The sequence below is a fragment of the Gossypium hirsutum genome, chromosome A08, assembly GCF_007990345.1.
Source record: "Gossypium hirsutum isolate 1008001.06 chromosome A08, Gossypium_hirsutum_v2.1, whole genome shotgun sequence".
NCBI classification, from domain to species: Eukaryota; Viridiplantae; Streptophyta; class Magnoliopsida; order Malvales; family Malvaceae; genus Gossypium; species Gossypium hirsutum.
In genome coordinates, this window is record NC_053431.1 from 127,184,497 (window position 1) to 127,208,011 (window position 23,515).

Consider the following 23,515-nt stretch of genomic DNA (forward strand, 5'->3'; position numbering starts at 1 on the left):
AAATAAATTTGTTCAAACTAGCACGTTGATACGAGGTTTGAGGATAGTGATATGGAGTTTGTGAAGATTTTGCTATTGAACTATTGAGAAGTAGGAAGCACATAGTGTTTTTATTTATATAATTTTTTTTATGTCGAGTCCCTAGTGTCATTGATTCATAAAGAATCGAAATAAAAGATTAAATATAGCAATAGATAGTCTAATGCTATTATAAATTTTTATTATTTTATTAGTTCATTTAATAAAGAAAAAAATTAAATGCTCAAAACAAAAAAATATGGGGACAATTGTTTAAATTTTTTTGTTTAAAATGATGATTTGACATACCAAGTTAGCTTACCATTACACTATTAACTGTAATTAACTTAGTGACTAAAATGTTACAACATAATAACGTAAGTGACAAAACATAATATTTTAAACATAGTGATTAAAATGTAACCTAAGATAAACAAAATTAACTAGTTCATAGTTTACCCTTTAATATAATGATACATAAAATGCTTATAAATCCAATGTTTTTTTGTTTTGTTTTTCACCTTCATTTTTTTTTGGATGATTTTTTTTTTTGACCAACAGTAATTTCTTGGTTTCAGAGTTAAGGGTAATAAGTACTCGAAAAATTCTTTATAAGGATTAAATTGTGACAAATAAAGTAGAATAAAATATCAGTAGTAAATATAAGGATGAATGAGATTATAAAAAATAAGCACGTATTTAGTAAAAATGCAAAACAAATTAATAGCTAATAGTAGTAGAACCGGCTTTAATGGAGCAAAGCTGAAGCAGTGTTTGTGCCGATAGTCGTCATCTCCACATCTCTCTCAGATCTTTTACAATTCATTCTTCAATCCTCGCCTTAGCCATTAGCCATTAGCCAATGCGATTAGTCTTTTATTTCGTTTTTTCTTTTTCTCTCTACACCGATCCTTTCTTTACGAGATCAAGTAGGCTCATGGATTGGTAATTTTAACTATCTCGTTCCAATTCAATTTAACATTAATTTATTAATAAATTGTTTAGTCTTCAGGCATCAGCAGTACATCGGGAAGTAAGCAAGCAGTGTTTCACCCTCATAAAACTGGTCGAAACGTCGTAGCATCCACCGAACAAACATTTAGTACACTCGATCTTCGCAGAGCGATTTGTAAGTCCGATTTATTCGATCACAATTAAGTATTTTTTTATGTTATTTATTTATTTATCTCAATTTTTTTCATACTTGTGTTTTTTATTGTTTGGACATGTCTGGACTATCGTGCTGGTTGATGCTTGGAAATTGTTCGTTATCCATTTTAGTTTGAAGTATTTTATTGCTTAGTTTTCAATTCTTCGTTGTATTGTTTCGAGTATTCATTTTTTCTCTTAAAGTATTATCTACGGAGACATATACATGAAATCTTGAAAATCTTTAAAATCTGAGTAACGTAGAGAGGTTACTTGCATTGCTTGATTTAGTTTCCAACTTTTGTTGTTCATATTTATTGGATATTTTGTTTGATTAAATGTCTGTTCTCCTTCTGCTATCAGTAAGGAAAGTTGTGAACTTCTTGCTTCTATTAACTGATTAAGTTTTGAATAAATTTAATTTTGCAGATGTCATTACCTTCATCAGGAGGAAGTATTTTAAGAGCATGGAATCTTCCTGATGGGCAGATGTGTGGGAATCTTCACTTCATGGTCCAAAGCACTCAAAACACTGTTGTTAACGGTTAGCATTAGAATTTTCATTTCGAGAATCTTTCCAATTAACATTGTTTTTGCTTCTATCTTTTTGACACGTCGATCTGTTTCTGTGATCATGGTTACTGATTTGGACCTTTCATGCTATATTTGTTTCTGTAGCACAATTTATTGTTCATTAGATTTCGTTCTAAAAGATATATAGTTGTCTGTGCACGTACAAAAAATAGGTAGTTTATGTAAAGAAGTGTGCTTGTTGAATTAGTATTGTTCGACTTTATCTTCTCGAAACTTCAGATCCTGCCTTTTGACCAGCCTATTTGATTTACCATATCAACATTGTGCAGAGAAATTGTTATTGAAAGGACAATGTACTCATCGTTTCAGCAATGTCGCCTAATGCTGTTTCTTGCATCGATGGTGAGGTTCTTTGGAAGAGGATTTGAGAAAGGTTAGTCAAATAAAAGTTAATATTTCAAAGCTTCCTCTCCACTCACTCCCCTTTGAAAATAACGCATCATTGATGTACTATGTTGCCATGTTACTTGCAGCCTTGAGGTCAGCAGGTATTCAGCCTCCAGGCAGTGGTTTCATATACGTTGTAGGATTTGCTGCATCATCCCAGTTTGAGATGTATAAAATCAATGCCAAGAATGGAGAGTTGCTGAACATGAAGCACAGCCTTCTCTGGCCGGTTTACGGGAGAAGTTTCACTAGTTCTAGTGAGACAGTTGTGGCTCTAGATTCCACAGGGTCAATTTTGCTAACAATAAGTTTTCACAATGGAAAATTAGTTCTCACAGACACCTGTTCAATCTTTTAGAGGATTCTCCGGGACTGGCAGTCATAATACATCCATCGGTCACAGGAATATTTGCAATTAAAACTGATGCAGCTACTATATTTTAGAGTGATAGGTGAAGGCAAGTTAGAAGTGGTGGAAAAACAAATCATGAAACAGTCGTTAGTGATGCTCTCTCAATCTCTGAGGGCCAACAAGCATTTGCATTGGTTCAACATGCAGGCAGCAGTATTCATCTCACAGTCAGCAGCACATGATTGGATAGTTTGCTTAAGAAAGCATTAAAGGACCAGCACGTGGTTGTCCATAAGTTTTTATAATTTTATCGAACTGATGGTTCATGGATTCGGCTTTGATTTGATGGAGATCATTCATTTGTTATTACAACAAGGTGCAATTGTCTGGAGCAGGGAAGATGGTTTGGCATCAATAATTGATGTAACTACTTCAGAACTCCCTGTGGAAAGGCTGGTGTATCTGTCGCAAAGTGGAGCTCAACCTCTTTGAATGGCTTAAGGTATGGAACATAAATCTTTTAAGTTGATTTCAAGAATGTTATGATTTCAACAATGTGGTTTTGACAGGTGCTCTTTTTTTCTTAAGGGACATGTGCTGAAACTGAAGGGAACACTAATGCTTGCAACCCCTGAAGATATAGCTGCCATACAACATATGAGGTTAAAAAGTTCTGAGAAGAGCAAAATGACCCGAGACCACATGGCTTCCGGAAGCTGCTGATAGCACTAACAAGGGCAGGGAGCTTTTTGCCTTGCATACTGGAGATGGACGCATTGTCTGGTCTCACTTGCTACAGTCTCCACACAAGTCGGAATCATGTCGACAGCCAATAGTACTTAACTTGTATCAGTGGCTGGTTCCCCACCATCATGCTTTGGATGAAAATCCATCTGTGCTTGTAGTTGGAAGGTGTGGTCCAAGTTCAGATGCACTAGGTGTACTTTCTCTTGTTGATTCTTATACAGGAAAGGAGTTTAGTTCTTTAAGTCTTGTTCATTCCGTTGCGCAAGTTATTCCGCTGCCATATACAGATTCAACAGAGCAGCGACTCCATCTCCTAATCGATGCCGATAAGCATGCACATTTATACCCCAAAACTCCTGAGGCTATTGATAGTTTCCAAAGTGAGTTTTCAAATGTATACTGGTACTCTGTCGACGATGATAATGGTATCATCAAGGGGTATGCTTTGAAGACCAAGTGCGGTAGCAATGTGGCTGATGAGTTCTGCTTTGACTCTAGGGAGTTGTGGTCAATTGTGTTGCCCTCTGAATCAGAAAGATCATTACAACTGCCACTAGAAATTGAACGAGGTAAAGTGTTTTCCTCCTCCCCATGGCTTTTCTCCAAGATTTTGCTTAGTGATGTGGTTAATGGGGTTATGGAAGATAGGTAAATATGGTTACTTCCCAACGGTGTCATGTGGTTAATGCTTTATGATTCGAGTTTTACAGGCGGTACATACTCAAGCAAAGCTTATAGCAGACCAGGATGTCATGTATAAATATATATCAAGTAATCTACTTTTCGTGGCAACTGTTGCACCCAAAGCCAGTGGTGAAATCGGATCTGTTACACCAGAAGAATCATGGTTGGTTGTATATCTTATCGACACTGTAACGGGTCGTGTATTGCACCGTATGACTCATCATGGTTCACAGGGCCCTGTACAAGCTGTAAGTTCTCATTGGCTTTCTCATATTGATGTCATAAGTAGCTTCAAAAGGTATGTAGTTGATGATGTTCGTTTTGTTTATTGTAGGTTTTAAGTGAGAACTGGGTAGTCTACCACTATTTCAACCTTAGAGCACATAGATATGAGATGTCGGTCATCGAAATTTACGACCAGTCTCGAGCTGTAAGCATATGAAGTCGACTAGTTTATGTTGAATTTGCAAGTAACTTTACTTAAATTTATCATTTCCAAACACTATCCACAGGACAACAAAGATGTTTGGAAGCTTGTTGTTGGAAATCACAACCTTACTTCACCGGTTTCTTCATATTCTCGAGCAGAGGTCATAACGAAATCACAGTCCTACTTTTTCACCCATTCATTGAAAGCTATAGCAGTGACATTAACAGTAAAGGGTATAACTTCAAAACAGCTTCTCATTGGTACGATTGGTGATCAGGTTCGTTAAATCATGGAGTTGCCTTCTTCATTTCTACACTATAGTTATTTCATGTTTTCTTCTTAAAGATTTAAGAGATTTGCTGTTTTCTACAAATGGTAGCAATGTATTAAGCGTATGTATTATAGGTTTTGGCACTGGACAAGCGTTTCCTGGATCCACGTCGACCAGTTAACCCCACACAAGCAGAGAGAGAAGAAGGCATTATACCACTAACAGATTCATTGCCAATCATTCCTCAGGTTAGTTTCCCGTATGTGTTCTCACCCTGGCCAGCTTATTCTTTGTTTCTTTTATATATGAAGATATTTTTTTTTCTAAACAACCTTTTATAACAATAAATAAGATGTAGGTATAAATATGTGTAACTATAAAGTAATATTAAATTATTATAATACATACAGATAAAAAATCAGAAATGAGTGGAACTAAAATTTAAAATTGAAGACCTACATATACACGATTACATATGATGAGACTCAAACTCAGTTCTTAGCTTTTGTTAACGGTGCCAAGTTTTTATTGACAGTAACATAATAAATCTTTTACCTGTGGTTGCATGCCATTTAAATATATAGATCTATTTATTAGTATGAATATAAATTTATATATATATGGTTTATTGAGATGTTTCTTTACTATTCAATTAACCTAATAATGACAAGAATATTATATATAAAAATATCTAAAACATGATATGACACGAGAAGTAATAAATACAACATAAATACATAAATGTTTAAAAATTTATATAATACAAACTATAAATAACCTCAAAATGTATAAAATATAAAACATTTTAAGCAAAATATAATAAAATGCATGAAATGCCAAGGCATATGCATATGCTGAACTGGCCGACCATGAGCACTTTCTGAAGTGATGGGGGTGTTTTGATTACTTATTTTCTTTCTCCAGTCTTATATTACTCATAGCCTTAGAGTGGAAGGTCTTCAAAGTATAATAACAGTGGCGGCGAAGCTAGAATCAACAACACTAGTGTTTGCACATGGATTGGACCTGTTTTTCACACATTACGCACCTTCAAGGACCTATGATTCACTCACTGAAGATTTTAGTTATGCCTTGCTTCTCATTACAATCGTGGCGCTTGTAGCCGCAATCTTTGTTACTTGGATTTTATCTCAGAGGAAAGAACTACAAGATAGATGGAGATAATAAGAAGTAAGTCCCCGCACATTACAGTTTCCTACTGAATTTTCCTTTTCCTTTTTCTTTTTTAGATTTACGGACGACTTAGATTTATGATTTGAATGCTATTTTTTTATTCTGAAATTTTTGTAAATCCGAAATTAGGAATTTAAATAACGATGATAACAATATTATGATCATTATTTTGTGGTTCTGATTTTCCGTTTGTTGTTAAGCTCAACCGGTATCGTTGTTATTACAACAATCGAAAAGGCATAGTTTTTCCTTTTAACTTAAAAGGGTTATGAGTAGAAATAAGTATACTTTTTGAAATTTTTATGTCTAGAGTGCAATTGAGCTGAGTCAAACTTGGATACTAACAAATCTGAACTTGAGCTGAACTTTATAATATATATTAAAAGCAATAACATAATGTAATAATATACAATATTTAAAATATATATTAAAAATAAAAACTTCAATAAATTTATGAGCCGTTCGAACCGAGTATTATTAAGCTCAAATTCGACTTATAGCTTAAAATTGATAATTACCGAATCAAGTTCGAATTTTTTAATCAAACTTGAATAATTTGTGATAAGTATCAAAGCCACATTTACATCCTTATTTGCAGCCAACCAATTTGTGATTAGAAATCCATAAGTTTTGGTTTAAAACAAGATTGCTTGCACTTCAAATATAACTCAAGACAACCCTCTAATTCCATAAGTCAATTGCAAATTCCATAATATAACAGCCATAGGCCTAACAGTCTTCAAAACTTGGAAAGAATTTCATCATATACATTATATCACAATAAAATTAATATTTGTCATAAAAGAAGAAAACCAAATATATACATATATTTAATAGAAAAGTAAAATATATACATATTCAAGAAAAAGGTATACAAGTTAGTCACCAAAAAATATGTAACAAAAAAAATTGATGATTCACATACTACCAGTACGAGGTCTTGCGGGATTGGTTTTTGTTGATTTAATTTTGGCCATGTCAACCAGGTCTCCAAATAGCCTATCCTCTGGTTTGAAGGCCTGGTTGGTGGGTTGTAAGATGAAGTGGAACCATTGTCGTCTCTGATGGATAGCCCATACATTTGCTGATCAAGATATTGTTGTTGTTCACCATAACCGCTGCAATATGGTACTGTTTGGTGGCCACCATACATTTGTTGAGGAGGATACACTGGAGCCATTGCCTGGGGAACTACTGCCATTTGTGGTGGAACCATGCTGATATTATATTGCGGTCCCTGGACTTGTTGGGGAGGGAAAACAGCAGGCTGTTGCTGATTATTAATTGCCGATAAATGACTGGTTGTGATTGGCTGAATGTATATACCCACCACTTGTTCACTTCCCATAGGTTGAGGTCCTAAGGGAGGTTGGCCGTGTGTTGCAACAACTTGAGTAACCAGTGGCTGGGGAAACTGAGGAACTGTGACTGGGCCAGGGTCTGCCGCTGATGCTTCCCAGGGTGGTGGTGGTAGTGAGCTACTACTCGGGGCACCTTCTCAACATACAAAAAAAGAAGCATTCATTAATTCTAACATAGTATTAGTAGTAGCAGAAGCTTAAAATGCCACTAAAATGAATTTGGTGAGAAAAAGATCGTTACGATATATGTATGTTAATGATTTCCTCGAGTGAAATCTGGAATGAAAATGGTCTTTGCCCAAAGTAAAATGCTCTGCTAAGAATAAAAAAGCATAGTATAAACTGAAACAAACCATAGACGGGTGACGGGGACTGCTGTTGCTGCTGCTGCTGAACCAGCTGATTGTTCCAGGCAGGACCTGAGCCCTGAGCAAATGATTGCTCATATTGAGGTAACCTGATGTTTGGTGCATTTCCATTTTGCTGCTGAATTTGAGGAGCCAAAATGTTCTGCTGCTGAATTTGAGGAGCCAAAGGATATAGTGGTCCGGACAAACCTGAAGATTGGGTGTTTACAGAATTAGAAGTGTTGTTACTGTTAGGAAACATATCAAAGAGTACGAGGGCCATTTGCTGTGATGACGCAGGAGTATTTTGTTGTGGTTCTTCCACAGGAACAAGGGCAAGTGAATCATCTGCCTTCGGCATATTGTAGTCATCACCACTAAGAAGGTCCATTTTGGGATTTACTGGTGCCGGAGGAGTTGAACCGTTAGTTGCAGGGGCTTGAGAATTTGTGCTGGAGATAGATCTGAGAAGAATCTTTTTTGTTAAAGCTCAAACTACCGGAAACATCTAATTAAGGATTTCAGATAACTTGGAATTAAATGAATCTCAATGTCAGTCCTAGCAACCTAAATTTGATAAGCAAATCACTCTCTCCTCACAGAGAAATGCGCAACTAATAACTATATCTGAAAATGCTCAAAAAGTTTCCACTTAAAACAATATCAAGCACCTGAAGTGAGGAAACTATTTCAAAAAAATCCAGCAACTAGATTTTGTCAAGGATTCGTGTAAGAAACTTGTAACTAAGTTCCAGGGTAATGCTTAGGACAAGAAGACATGCATGATAGACATTATTGCTCTTAGAAATATTCTATCATTTCGTATAACACAAAAGACCAATAATTTTGAATTTTGATCACCAGATCCCAGGATATAATAGTCCAGCTTAAAGAAGCATAATTACCTTCTCTCAGACTGTTTGCTGTTGCCCCCGGTATCAACTAGGCCACCAGTGCTATTCACAAGTTCTCTTGCAGCTTCAGGCTTAGATTTGTCTGCTTGATAAGTTCCTGAAGCTATCGCTTCATGCTTTGCCAGTATACGCTGCAAATCATCATTCAATGCTAAACCTTGACATAAGAGTGATTCATCCCTACAAGAGAGACAAAGGTTTATATGAAAAAGATATTTCTTACAATTTCGTCTGCGATTCCACGGATGTTAAACTAACTACCAATGCAACTCATACACCATACATTCAAGAATAGATGACAATGTCATGTGGAAATTGAATAGAAATGCACATAAAGGTATTCAGTAAGGTAATCACAGAGAGGTTCAAGCAAAAAAGGAAAAGAAAAGAAATTAATCCTTTCACAGACTGCTCTGGTAGCTAGCCAGAAAAGCATTAAAAGGAATATAATTGAATAAAATAATGAAATCCTTTGATCTCAACAGTCGGGATTCCATTCCCTCTTTTCAGTCATGCATTTTACCAAGTGATACTGCACAATAACCTAAAGGGTCAGGTAATACAAAATGGAATGTATCAAAGAAGCCCCCAGGAAAGAATGTCAGGACCATGACAACAAATGATAACATCAAATCATCAAACTATAGAAATGTACTAAGTAACTAGGAAGGTAATGGTAAAAGTGTTAAGAACCGACCTAAAACCAATTGTCAGTAACTCTCACTCACATGTAGCTTAACGAGTTCTACATGTGGACAACCTCACGTGTTTAGGCAGAAACAAAAGAAGACAGATGGCCTCTGCTACAATATTAAGCATCCAACTAAAAATCAATCGGCAATAGGTGGAGAGATCCAACATGAATAGAAGACTAAGGAAATCTAAGACTTAACATATGTAGGATAACACCACTTTAACAGGGTGTCCTTACGTTGTTGAATTAACAAGGTGTACAACTCTTTGCTTGTAGGCACGGCACTGTTCCACTAAGTCAATAATCACCTCCTGCTTAAGTCCCTGAAATTGTAGAATGAAAGATCAGTGAACATGCAAATAGAAAATGAAGTTTAAAAAACCATAATATTCAAAATAAAGATTATTAGACGATTTAGCAGTGTCAAACTTTCATGAATTTTGAAACGTTCTTCATTATCAGAGTTGGCAAAACATAAAGTTTACACTGAAAACTGGTTCACAATCTGACAAATTGGAGCATAGCCAACCAAATCACCACACAAATCAGTTATATTACAACTTCGATAGTAACTTTAAATCCAATTAATAACTTGTCACTGGGAATCCACATCACTATGCACTTGTGAGAACACGAAATAGTTCTAGCAAGTAAACAAAATATATCACTTTTCTCTACATTTCAAATTGTGAACCTACTAATTCCAAAATAAAAAATTGAGAACCCATACCTCTTTGTTTGCAGGATCTAATGCATTTATCATTTCTGAAAGGACATCCACAATACCCCGTGCATTCTGAATTTCTGTCACACTGATAAAAAAAAACTCCAGTTAGAACACTAGAAGCATGATCAATGATAAAGTACCAAGTAGGAACGATGAATTAGGAATGTAAGTCGCTATCAATAATATGACAGAATAATAGTCCATACAAAATTTTCAACTATTATAACTACTCTAATCTGTGGAAAGTCCCTACTGCTCTACCTCAACAAGGAAAGGGCAATTACTGATCCGAGTACAAAATAACCATGTTTAACAGCTAAGGACATGGAGCATAATTCACCAAATTGAGAAGTTAAAACAAATACAATTTTTTTCACTCAATAATTCATTTTGATCCATCTTTACTGTACATTAAGTGCACAAAAAGTTTGTTCTGACAATTACTCCTGTTGTAATATGTAAAAAGTACAATTAAAAAAAAAAGAGCCATATGTTCTTATTAGAATGGAGTACTATCCTCATTAAATAATTGAACCTTACTGTAGAAGAAAGAAGACATTTATTTCAACAAGCTTTTTAGTTCAAATAATAGATAATGAAGAATTTATTACGAGCAGCAGACTTTTGCTTAATCATTACTGCAGAACAGTTTTCTACAAAGACATCATTAAGAGATTTTCCTTTAAAAAAATTTGGCAATGTTACAACTGAGGAACAAAAAGAAGACCTCAGGGTTGGGAAATCGGGCTCTGCAGAAGACTCAACTCTCTCTACTCTCTCTTGCCTATCAGGATTACGAATACTTTGGGGATAAGACAAGGGTTGTGTTTGAGGAGTAAATACAGGAGCAGAGCTCTCATTCTTCTCAGGGAATACTGCCCCAGCACGCTGAAACAATAAACCAGTTTGGGTCAGAGAAAAAGAGGGAAAAGGCCAAATTATGTGAAATTGCTACTTGCATAACAGCATGCACAACGGTATCATGAACAAAATATAGCATACGAGTAAATGGATCCTAAGAAATGCAGTTTGAGATGAGAGACCTCAGTAGACATACCAATAACTCTTGGTATGCAACATGATATTGTGGATGTCTTGAATTTGCACCATAAGCCTCTTGCCAAGTGTCAATCAGAGCCAATATCATTTCTTTGACATGAAAATCAGGCTACAATTGAACAGTATAAAAGCTGAGAACACATTTTACTACGAGAAAATAGATCCATAAGGATGTTACATTTACTTACCTTTTTCCTGACCATTTTAATCATATCACTGAGAACATCTCTCTCTGCAACATGCATATGGACAATGTCCCCACAGTTTTTTACAATAGTCTCTAGTAGCTAGAACATAAGAAATAGATCAAAATTGAACAAATTTAGATCTATATAAGAAAAAGATGATAAATAAAACGTGTGATAATTATAGCCATTGATTAGTAGAAATCAATGTAAAACTTCTCAGGAGCTTACAGTTAGTGTAAGAAGTTGAACTTTAGGATTTTTATTTCCAAGCCGCTTTTTTATGCCTTTCATAACATCTTTCGCTTGCCTGATAAACAACAATCATGTTTCAATGTTTTTTTCTTAAAAGAAAGCACAAAATTCAAACATAAAACATATAAATCCAGCAAGCTTCCAGCCTTCCTCCTTTGGAGAGAGAAAATTGAAAAAAGAAGAGCCAATATTAACCAAAAAAAGGAGGAAACTAAACCTTTCAACCCTTTCTGCTTTCAAAATGCCTCAAATTAACTAGAACCCGTCCAGAGAAAATGACCACAAATGATAAACAAAAGCACTAGCATACAACATAATTATCATTAAGCTGATCACGTTTAAGGTAACTAAAAATCTAGTTCATATCTGAAAAAGGAAAATTGAAACATCAGGATAATAAGGTCACAACCAATAAAATAATCTATCACATGGTAATATTTCAACTTTGAGACAAATAGCTGAGCTCTCTGTTACCATTTACCAAACTGTCTTTACGTGAAATTAAATCCTTTATTCTCTATCGATCAACCCACTCCATATCTAAAAGCTGTATTATCACATGCATCCATGAATTAAATTACATATTGAACAAAGAGAAACCAAAAAGAAAAAGCAAACTGGTCGATCTACATAAACATCCTAAACCAAATATCTTTCATTTCCATAAAATTTATGAAAATTTCAACAACAAAAAACAATAACAAAATTCCGAAACAAGATAAGAAGCTATATTCACAATCTCGTCAATTCTTTCTTATTAATCGAATTCGACGCAATAATTCTCAAAAAGAGAGAGTTTAATTACATATTGAACAGTCAAAAGAGAAAAAGAATAAAGCAAACTGATCAATCTAGACAAACATCTTAAGCCAAATATCTTTAATTTCTTTAAAATTCATGAGAATTAAAAATAATAATAAGACAAGAGACTAGATTCACAATCTTCATATAATTTCTTAATAAAATTCAGACGTAATAATTCTAAGAGAGAGAGAGAGAGGAGAAACTGGAATCCAGTGCAACACATACACAGGGTCGCGATATAGCATGTCGCAGATCTCAAGATTCCTAGCCCAATCAGGCCCGATCAGCATGCTGCTGGTTGCTTTGTCCACTATAGAGCTCACCATCTTCGTTCAGAAAAAAGAAAAGCAATTCCCGCCTAAAAAAAAAGAGAAGAAAAAATCAATCCTATTCCGGCCACCGTCTGGAGAGATCGCGACGAACTGCGATACCGGAGACGCCACCAGAAAATTCAATATTTATAAAAATAAAATCAAACAGCGAGGAATCGGCAGTTCCTCTCTGTTCCCTCGCTTCTCCCACCAATTCTGTCTCTATCTCGTATAAATCGAATTTTCTTTTTTTCGTTTTTCCCATTTAGAGAAAAAAATTAAAATTATCTGAGAGGTGAAGTAAATAAAAGGGAAGGCGAATCAAAATATGTCACGTGTCGAGAAAGTACACACGTGATATATCTAGATGTACTTGCCTCGATACGGATGGTTGCTGACCGCTGATTAATATGCGAACTGTGTATTATTGTCCGCCTAAATTTGGTAATATCATTATGCACATAAAAATTGAAATAATTATCAGTCAAATTTATATTTTAAATTAATATCATATTATGTAATTAAATTTATTTTATAAAATATTTTTTAATATATAAGAAATGTTGTATTCTTTTCAAAAAATATAAAAAAAACTATAATACGCTAAAAATATTACAGTAACTTTATTACACCCGGTCGAAAGGGAATATTCAAATGATGTTAAAATTTATATGATTATTGATAAAATATAAAACAATTAATCTTAGCCAAAAGGCCGAGAAAGGAACAAAATATTAGAAGACGAGGAATGAGGTGGCGGTTATACACGTGACTAACGAACAACTACCGAGGGATGGGGTTAAAAAAATGTAAAATGAGGGTGCCGTTTCTAACATATTGAAGTTGAAAGGGGGACACAGTAGGGACAGTGTGTGATCTAATTTAGTTTATTTCGCTGTCCATTGAAAAGACAGATTGATTTTTGTGACTATACACTTATCTATTTTTATTTGTTTATTTATTTTTAATGATTGAAAACGGTTTCCAACTTTCAAACCAAGAAGAAAACCGGCTTCCTACTCACTCCCTAAAAGATTACAAATAAAACCTCATTAAATATTATTTTCTTTAGCTAATGAGATTTTAATGCAGTTGGTAAAAACCATACTCTTGCCTTTTGAATATTCAAGTTTAAAATTTATCTTATATAATTATATGTTTAGATATTTGAGTTTTTATCAAGTATGATTATTATGTATGAGATTTAATTTAGTTTGAGTAAAAATATTATGAAATTTTTTTATTAAGAGTTAGATTATATTTTGTCTCTTTACTTAAAAATAGAAAAATTAATTTTTATAAATTAGATCAAATAACAAATCAGTCCTTTCTATTAAAAATTCTATCTAATTTTACTAGTAAAAACTGACATGGCTGATAAAATAAGCAAATAAATCCACGTTGCATGTCACACATGTACTTAATGTTAATATACAATGACCAATTGCAAACATTATAAATAAATTAAAGTTGTAACAAAAGGACCAATTTATTCTTATTTATTGAGTAAATGAGATAAAATATAATCCAATTCTTATTACAAGACCGACCATGGTATTTTATCGTTTTGTTTGTCATCTTTAATTTAGATAATACATGTTCTTAATCTATTTTTTTGTTGTAATGTTGTAATGGTTTAATTTTACTTTGTGATCCGCTTGTGTTATAACAATTTAACACTTGTGGTTACTTGAACATGCTTGTGTTATAACAATTTAACACTTGTGGTTACTTGAACATATATCTGCACTTGTACTTTGATTATACTAGTATCACTTTCGAAAAAATTCTTTATTTTTTTTCATACCATATTTTCTTTATACATGAGTGTTGCTTTGTAGTTGTAGCAATAATAATAATAAAATGAAAAGGTAAAGCAACATAAATAACCCATTACAACCAACAATAAGCTATCACGCATGCTTCATTAACCAAAATTTCTCTATAAACAAGAATAAATACGAAACATGGCAACAAAGAAGCAAAACACCATCACCAAAACCAAGTCAGACCACACTAATCATCATTTCTGGAACAAGCACCAAGCACAACAATATAAAATTTGTCAGCATTTAATATGCAGTAAGAATGTCCAACCCTTTTGCATCCCTTGATGGCACCAATGACCTTATTGCAAAGACAAGCGAAACAAAAACAAAACCAAAGTAACATGGCATGATGATTTGCACATTTGCAATCAGAATTATGTGTTAAATTAACCAGCAATTGAGTTAACAATCATGTTTAGTAGAATATATTGCCAATTACAACAGAAGTTCATTCCCCTCACCCTCAACCTAGTAAGTTTGTTCCAATTCTTGTAGCCTATTTTTTGGTAACTTATTATTGAGGCAAACAACTTCGAGCTTGCAATAGTAATAATAACAATAATAAAAGTAACATCAAACCGCCGTTTTCCTTTTACAGGCAGTATGTTTTTGGCTGCTAATTGGCATTGAAATACCAATATGTTCACATAAAATCCTCTTCAAGTTCCTGCAAAGATTTGCTTGTTGTAGCAATTTGTTTGTTTGAGGTCATCTTTTCAGAGACCATGAGACCCTTGTAGCTTCTTATCTCTGCTTGTCTTTCCTTTTCAAGCCTTTGCAGTTCCTCATGTCGTTTCTGCCAGAGAAATCAAATGGATTTTCATTTTAGTTATCCAAATAACAATGTTCGTATGAGGTCAAAGGATGAGACTATAATCCCAGCATTTAGCACCTATTGTATAAGTATTTAGTAAGCAACATCAACAAAACTATTAGAACTTCTTTGATCTCATTGTAAATATCTGAATTATTAGCAGCAAAGTGAAGCTGAATATAAGTCCATTAAAACATCGTGCCATTCAGAGTTTACAGTCATTTACTTTATTTTTATTAGAATACTTATGTATTTGGTTTAAGAAACTGGACAAGAAACATAATCCAAATATATCATTATGTATATAGAACAACAACATCATACATATATGTTTATTGAGATTAAAATTTATATGTGCAATAATTGCTCATGCAGTTCTGCCCTTCATGAATCCAGTACGGTATAACAACTTTTATCCTAAACAAAATCCAGTAGGGTAACTTTCATTTTTCATGCTGCAATCATTTAGAATATTCATGTTCTATAGCATACTCGAACAAAACCATCAGCTGATGTCGCCAATAGCCAGTATCAAACCTAAGAAATAAGTTAAAAACAGATAAAGAAAAAGTGGCTCACTTTTTCCCTTAGCTGTTGTTTTCTCTCTGCCCTTTCTGCGGCACTAACAGCTTCTCTCTCAGCTGCAATAACATATTATATTATGCTGCATTAGTTACATCAAGAACAAACAAGACAATTTGAATTTAAAAAAACAATACAGTTAATGCAGCATAGCCAAGAAAATGCAATTGGAAAAAACGACATTACTGCATACCACCAAATTTCTTTCATAGACAATGATAATACAAGTCCTACATTGTAGCGAAAAATGAAACTGCAGAGATATGCATACCTTTCAAATCAGGTTTCCTTTCCACTTTAGTCTTGTTCAACCTGTTAACTATCTCGTTTATACGCTTCTCCACTCTCACTGTCCGAACCTAAATCATGCGATAAAATCAGACAAACATTAAAGATGAATAAAAGTAGAAATAATAATCGAAGAAATAAAGAAGCTCACCATCTTGGAATTGTGAAAGCCAACTAGGCCAACGTCCATGGAAGGAGTTTTCTTCAAATTGGACCATGGAGTGTAAACAACATCAACATTGTTCACTTTGTTCCCTAATCTCACATAACAATTAAAACAAAAAAGAAGAATGCCACTTATTATCAAACATATACAAATTACATATATATATATAAGGAATTGATGAAATTAAAATAAACCTTGGATGGAATTAGCTTTAACAAGCTGAGCACAATCTTCAAGCAAACCTTCGCTTATATCGTCAATGGTTTGACCTTTATGAAGTCTTACATAAACATGAGCAGAAGACATTTTATCAACATGGAACCTGCAACAAAATAAATTCAATCACCAAATTTCATACAGAGTTATAAGAGAAAAAAAATAACCCTAAATACTTAATTTATAGCACAAATGAAGAATTTTCAGGAACTTTTTATTTTAAATTGAAAGGCAATTCGAAATTACCAAATGTCTTCGGGAAAGCCGTATTTAATGAGTTCCTCGTTCTCGTACTTGTCGAGACCCATGAAAATTGTGTAATCACCAACCTCTGGTCGGGCTTTGAAGTAAAACACCATTTTTTTTCTTCAAAGTTTCTTTCTTTTTCTCCCTTTCCTCACTTGGGAGACCAATCCAGAGACAAAATTAGGGTACTTTTCCCCTTTCAGTTGAAGGAAATTGCAAAAAAAAAAAAACCGATAACCTAATGCGATCACTGTTTGCGCTTGCGTTTTTCCAAATTGACAGCGTTTACCTCATGAAAAAATTATTTTCCAAGTTTTCTCAAATTCTAATATATTATATCGATATAAAAGTCAATTCTTAATGGCCAAAATACCCTCATTTAAATATTTTTATATTATTAGATTAGATTCTTATTGAGATATTAAAATTAAAACGGAAATTATTTAGTAAATATCATTCTATTTTTATCCCCCTTCAAAAAGAAAAAATCCTTGATTTCTTTGTTCAGCTGCGATTAATTTGTATTAGACAGTATTTTTTTTCATTAACCATATCTCTAATCGGTCTAAGTTTAATCATATGAATTTTTTCAATAATAATTTTGGAATATAAATTCGATCTAAATAATACTACTCATTTGTCAAGTTTTCTGTACACATTCATCATATTGAATGCAAAAATTAGATGGTTTCATTAAGTTGGCTAGGGAAGAGAACTCATCATCGAATATATTTTATTTTTTTATATATTATAAAAATATTTTAAAATGATAAAATAGATATTTTTATTATGAAAATTCATAATCGATAACCACTTAAAAAACCACTTTAACTACCATAAGATTGATTTGACCAAACCAACTCGATTGAAAACATCTATTATATCGGTTAATTCGATCTAAACCGATTTTTCCATTTACTACACTGCAAAATTCCTAACATAAAATATTCGCACACAAAAAGATTAAGATTGTAAACAGATACAAAGAACAATATTTACTTGCATTTCTCAGCAAAACAAAAGGAATAAAGTAGTTCGTCAATGTGAAAGAGCTCTCTTTACAAATCTTAAAGTATTTTGATGACGAATTTCTGTTTCTTTTGAGAAATGAAATCATGACTTTAATAACAGAAGCTCATGAGTGTCTTTTTTTTACTCAGTTAAGAAAAACCACTGTACATGAATGTGTAAGATGACCATATATTCCCAGCTGCCGTTGGCATTGCTTCTGGCAAACAATGGGACACCTTGCTCTAAATTTACTGCCCAACGGAATGTGCTTCGATTTTGTAACAAGCCACGAGCAATCCAACGGAGGATCGGCATCTCTTAGCACCATGCGACCTTTTCGAAGAGACAGAGCTGACCAATTTTGATCATCTGTAACCATGTTTGGTATCTGTAAGAGACTTGAATGTGAGGGCATTGTAGTTTGCCTGTGATATAGTTTCTCTAAGCTTTCGGTTGGTATCTCTTTTGTTGTCTCGATTTTCATTTCCTTGCTATGAACCGAACCCAGAATTCTGTTTGCTTCTTTTGACAATCCAGCGGCACGCCAAGCTTCAGCGATAAGGAATATGGTTGATTTCTCGGGCCGAACCTCAAACTCTTTCATTACTTGGAGAAGTTCTTCTGCTTTCCATGGTTGTTTGGCTTCACTATATCCACATATTAAGGTCTCAAAGGTTTTCAAATTGGGAGATACTCCATATTCACACATTTGGTAGAAAATCTTAATTGCCTGATCCATTCTACCGGCACTGCACCAGCCACTGATAACGGTAGTAAAGATCACAACATTAGGGGATGCTTCTGATTCAATCATGATTGTTAAAAGTTCTTCGGCTTTATCCGGTTCTTGTGCTCGCACATAACCTTTAGCAAGAATGCTATAGGCATGAATGTCAGGCTGTATTCCTGCTTTCACCATGTCATCAAATATTTCCCTGCATTTACCCATAAATCCTGCTGAACTCCATGCATTCATAATGGTGCTAAAAGTTATAACATCGGGTTTGACCCTAGATTCTTCCATCAAAGAAAGTACCTGCAGATCAAAGGTAAGTATTTATTCATGTTCTTCGGATGACTAGCCTCGTATTAGCATATATTAGATATCAAAATTTGCACAAGTCATAAAATCCTGCATTGGTTTACTTACCTCATCAACCCCATCTCTGTCCATGATGTCAACAAAACCTTTGATCAATCCATTGAACATCACGAGATTAGGACGAACGCCGAGTTCCTTCATCCTATATACAAACCTTAAGGCCTCCTTGATCTTACCTTCTTTACAATATCCACCGATAATGATGCCACAAGTTCTCTCATTAGGCTGCACACCATTTTTCTTCATCTCTAAACTCACACCTTCGGCTCGCTCAGTCTCTTGATTCTGTGAATAAGCGGTCGCTATGGTATTGTAGGTAACAGCATCTGGTTGCATTCCGGAGGCAATCATCTTATTAACCGCATTCCAAGCTTCTGTCATGTTGTTCTTTTTGCACCATGCTCGGACAAGTACATTATAGGTTCGGAGATTGGGTTTGACATTCCCCTCCTGCAACATTAGGTCTACCAGTTTAACAGATTCTTCGGGCTTACCGGCAATCCCGTACCCTTTGATTAGCGTGTTATAAGTGCTAGTAGTGGGCTTCAGTCCACTTTCCCTCATCTTCCAAAAAGTCTCCATGGCTTCTTCTATATTTCCACATTCAGAGAAAGCATTTATAACAGCATTGAAAAAAATCGAGTCGGGTTTCATGCCGTTTTCTTCGACCTGAGAGATGATAGAATGTATGGAACCGAAGTTCTTCTGGATAGTCAAGGCTGCCAAGAGAGTTGTGTATGTAATCAAAGATGGTCTATGCCCTCCTTCGATCAAACAGTCGAAAATAGACACAGCTTCTTGGGGTTTTCCTCTTTCTATTAGGATGTTCATTAGCTTAGTCCGGGACCGTACCGTTCTGCAGCTTTCCTTTTTCATACAGGCACGGCAATGAGATTGATGTTGTTGATCCATTAGTGGAGCAATGTGGAAGTGAACTACCACATGAAAATCTAAGTACTAGAAACACAAGAAAAAAACAGTGAATCAATCGACTAACGAAACCTAAAGCGGAGATCGAAATTACTGTAATCCCATCCACAGAAACATACGAAACTGGATTGAATACAAGCAATCAAGCGTGCTACTTCATGAAAATGGAAACATAGATCAGACAAAGATAACCACATAACAGAGACATATAATATACATACTTCACAAAACCAAGAAGAGCAAGGGAAATCAGATAGCGATGCAAAACAGCTTAATTTAAGCCCAGAAAGAAAAATAAGCAGTGCTGCTGAGCAATGAAAAAATGGTGAGAGAATAGTACCTGGGGTGATTGGGGCTGAAATCTTGGATTATTGAAAAAAAAATGTGAGAGAATGAAACAGAGTTTACTGAATGGTTGAAGTATGGAGGCTTTTTTCTTGGAATGCATTAAAATATGTTATCTATTTTTATTTTTTGAAAGCTAAAATATTATCTACTCACCCACAAAAAAACATCAAAGATGTGGTGATAAGAAAACCACAAAGTGGGGCTGAAAATTTTTAGTGCTTTCTTTTTATTTATTTTTTTCATACATGATTCGTTTTTATTTTGTTTCCTTCTTTCTCATGAAAATTTTTTATTCACTTATTTGTTGAATTTCTTAGTATTAATCTTGTAAGTTGTAAATTTAATTATTTTTAATTTTTATATTTAAAAAAATCAATTTTTGTTAAATAGTATAAATTAAATTAATATTTTCAAAATTTTATGCCCTAAACGTATTTATAATATATATGTAATTTCTACTTACTATTTTCAAATACTTGCATAAAATTATATTATTTTAAGTAATGAATTTAATTGCTATTATTTAAATAGTTAAAATGTATTATATAAATCTTTTTATTCTTTTTAAATTTAGAATTTAATTTTTGTACTTTTATTTATAGAAATTTATTATTTCTATTTTTTAAAATTTTAAATTTCATGACACTATTAAATTTATTTTATTAAATTCATATTTATTATAATTCTTTTAATTACATACCTATTAAAATATTTTTTTATTTCAAATTTCACACTTACAAATATAATCAAAATAATTTAACAGCAATTTGAAATCAGAAAAAGTGGTAGAATATTATTATCCATGGAGAAAGAAAGGTCCAGGTTTGACAGGGCTGGGCTGGCTCTGGAATTTTAATAGTTTCAATATTCTAAAACCCAAAAACAGAACAAAGAATATATTTTTTTTTAAAGCAAAGATTTGACAAATTCTGGCCCACCTACATTTCCCAGGGAAGAAGGCGAAGCAGCCAAAAAAAAACATTAACCATTTTTATATTTCATAGACTTCCCTGAAAAAGGAATTTGTTTTTGAAAGAAAAAGAAATAATCTTTCTTTGATTCCATTATCTCACTGTGTAAAATGAAACCGTGTAACTAAACATTAGATCTGAATGATCATTTCTTTTTTCATTTTTTCTTGATCTGTGTGTGTTCATTTCTGTTGTAAAAGAAAAGAAATGTTGAAGTTGTGGAAATGGTATCAAAATTGCTTAGCAATCCACCCAGTGAAGACACAGGTTTTAAGCTCAGGCTTGATTTGGGCTTTTGGTGACATAGCTGCTCAAACTATTACTCACTCTACTGCCAAAAAACACCATCATTTGCAGGTACCATCATATTTACGACTTTTTAACATATTGGGTAGTCTTTAATTTCTCCATTCTTTCCTGCTCTTGTTTGAGTTTGATTTGTTTGGTTTCTGGTGAATCTTGATATTGTTCTTGATGCCATTGAATTATTGTTGTAATAGAAAAAGGGTTGGTTTTTATTGCTGCATATATGCTTTTTCTTCTCTTGATAAAATTGGTAGCTTCTTTATGGAAATTGAGCTTATAACCACTGTTTTTGGGTACAGTTTTGACATTTTTCTCTGTTATTGAGGTTTATCTGTTGATTCTTGTTGATGTTGCTTTTAGTCTGCCAATTTATGAACATTTAGAACAAGCCATATATGTGTGTGTGTGTGTGTGTGTGTGTGTGTGTGTGTGTGTGTGTGTGTGTGTAAACACTCCCTTTGAAGAGAAACTAGAATTATACCTGCTGAGATAAGTAAGGAATTTGAGTGATTTATTACAATTTTCTTGGTTTGAATCCTTTAAAAAAGGAGAGTTTTTCTATTTTTGTTTATTGTTTACATGCATAAAAATTGGTTTCTTTTTGTGATGGGAGCTTCAATTTTATGGCTGCCGTTTTTCATCGTTCAGCACTTGTCTAGCTGCAATCTGCAATGCAATGCTATGTTAATACAACTCTTCGTTTTCTGTCTTGAAGTACCTGTGTCCAACACTCATTTCCTACGTATATGACCCTTCAAGATTTTAGAGTTACCTTAGATCCTATCCCCATTATCCAATGATTGAACATAATCATGTTGTACAAGTACTCATACTATAATCTTAGTAGCATAGATGCAATGAAGAACATGATTTTAGAGTTACCTTAGATCCTATCCCCATTATTCCTCTTGACAAAAGTTCACCACTTTGAAATAATTTAACTATTGTAATATATATGTCCACAATGGAAAATTTGCATTCTGCCTTGTGTATAATCTCATCTTTAATTTTGTGAGTATTTTAGCATTAATCTGCTTATTTCTATTTAGTAAGAAAGATTTTTATTTTTATTTTTGTATCAGGAAAAGGATAAAGAATTAAAGGTTAATTGGAAACGTGTGGCTACAACAAGTTTGTTTGGTTTAGGATTTGTTGGACCAGTCGGACATTACTGGTAATCATCTACCTATCACCATGGATTACTTGGTTAAATAATGTTAAGGTCACATTACGCTGATGTTTACTGCTTACTTGCATATCTCCGAGCTTGCATCATATGATTCATCGTGCATTAGGAAACTACAATGTACGAAAGATTTAGTGATTTACAATACATAAGGGGCTTATTACGGAACCTAAAGATGGTTCATGGTGGCCGCTTTTTCCTTTTATTTTTTATTTTGGCTTGGCTGCTGTTCCATATGCAAAACTTTTTGTTGGAAACTCTTTTAAAATTTTATGGTTACATTTATAGGTACGAAGGTTTGGACCGATGCATAAGGTTTCGACTTCGTTTACGACCATATTCTTTTCGTTTCGTGGCTACTAAAGTTGCAGTCGACGGGTTTATCTTCGGGCCATTGGATTTACTCGTGTTTTTTACTTACATGGGATTTTCTGCGGGAAAGAGTGTTCCCCAAATCAAAGAAGATGTAAAGAGGGATTTTGTACCGGCATTAATTCTCGAAGGAGGGCTATGGCCGATTGTTCAAGTCGCAAATTTCCGATATATACCGGTGAGATACCAACTTCTATATGTAAACATGTTCTGCTTGTTGGATAGTTGTTTCTTGTCGTGGATCGAACAACAAGAGGATGCTCCATGGAAGCAATGGCTGAATTCTTTGATACATTCAAAGGAGAAAAAGGATGAAGGTTAATACATTTATTGAGAACTTTGATGTTGATGCATTGAAGGACTTGTTTGGCATCATTGTGCATATACATGGTGAAATATATATCTATACTAGTTTTGGAGAATTGAAAAAAGGAAGGAAGAAAATTTATGCTCCATTGAAGGACTTTTTGAACCCTTTGGGATACGAGTGATCATTGTTATTCTCTTATCTCATTCCTCTTGATAAATGATTTTGGTAATTCTCTTTTAACAGTGAGATATTATATCTGTACGGTTTTCTTTTTTTTTAAAAAAAAAAAGAAAAGTCTCTAGGATGATGGTCGATTGAATATTTACAATTTTTGAAATATCTAAATTTAAATCCG

The 23,515-nt window shown here is 33.8% G+C and overlaps 3 protein-coding genes and 2 pseudogenes across 4 annotated transcripts; 2 read left to right on the plus strand and 3 right to left on the minus strand.

Annotated features, from left to right (window-relative positions):
* The first annotated feature begins 2,052 nt into the window (after positions 1 to 2,052).
* Positions 2,053 to 5,990, plus strand: LOC121205110 (ER membrane protein complex subunit 1-like; annotated as a pseudogene).
* Positions 5,991 to 6,635: 645 nt separating this feature from the next.
* On the minus strand, positions 6,636 to 12,764 carry LOC121204809 (TOM1-like protein 9; annotated as a pseudogene).
* A 1,909-nt stretch (positions 12,765 to 14,673) lies between these two features.
* On the minus strand, positions 14,674 to 16,982 carry LOC121204810 (coiled-coil domain-containing protein 25). 2 transcript variants are annotated; one of them, XM_041075369.1, is made up of 7 exons: positions 16,625 to 16,934; positions 16,357 to 16,484; positions 16,148 to 16,251; positions 15,980 to 16,067; positions 15,706 to 15,767; positions 15,252 to 15,253; positions 14,674 to 15,108 (listed from the first exon to the last, which is right to left on the minus strand). In XM_041075369.1, the coding sequence occupies exons 1-7, from the start codon at positions 16,735 to 16,737 to the stop codon at positions 15,057 to 15,059; spliced, it is 549 nt and encodes a 182-aa protein (XP_040931303.1). In that variant the 5' UTR covers positions 16,738 to 16,934; the 3' UTR covers positions 14,674 to 15,056. The 2 variants fall into 2 exon arrangements, with proteins under 2 accessions (XP_040931303.1, XP_040931302.1); XM_041075368.1 differs by lacking the exon at positions 15,252 to 15,253 and having other exon boundaries at positions 16,625 to 16,982.
* A 622-nt stretch (positions 16,983 to 17,604) lies between these two features.
* On the minus strand, positions 17,605 to 20,208 carry LOC121204811 (pentatricopeptide repeat-containing protein At5g25630). The gene is made up of 3 exons (XM_041075370.1): positions 20,008 to 20,208; positions 18,786 to 19,694; positions 17,605 to 18,671 (listed from the first exon to the last, which is right to left on the minus strand). The coding sequence occupies exons 1-3, from the start codon at positions 20,113 to 20,115 to the stop codon at positions 17,781 to 17,783; spliced, it is 1,908 nt and encodes a 635-aa protein (XP_040931304.1). The 5' UTR covers positions 20,116 to 20,208; the 3' UTR covers positions 17,605 to 17,780.
* A 696-nt stretch (positions 20,209 to 20,904) lies between these two features.
* LOC121204813 (protein Mpv17) lies at positions 20,905 to 23,464 on the plus strand. Its single transcript, XM_041075372.1, has 3 exons — positions 20,905 to 21,343; positions 22,375 to 22,466; positions 22,767 to 23,464. The coding sequence occupies exons 1-3, from the start codon at positions 21,194 to 21,196 to the stop codon at positions 23,170 to 23,172; spliced, it is 648 nt and encodes a 215-aa protein (XP_040931306.1). The 5' UTR covers positions 20,905 to 21,193; the 3' UTR covers positions 23,173 to 23,464.
* Positions 23,465 to 23,515: the final 51 nt, after the last annotated feature.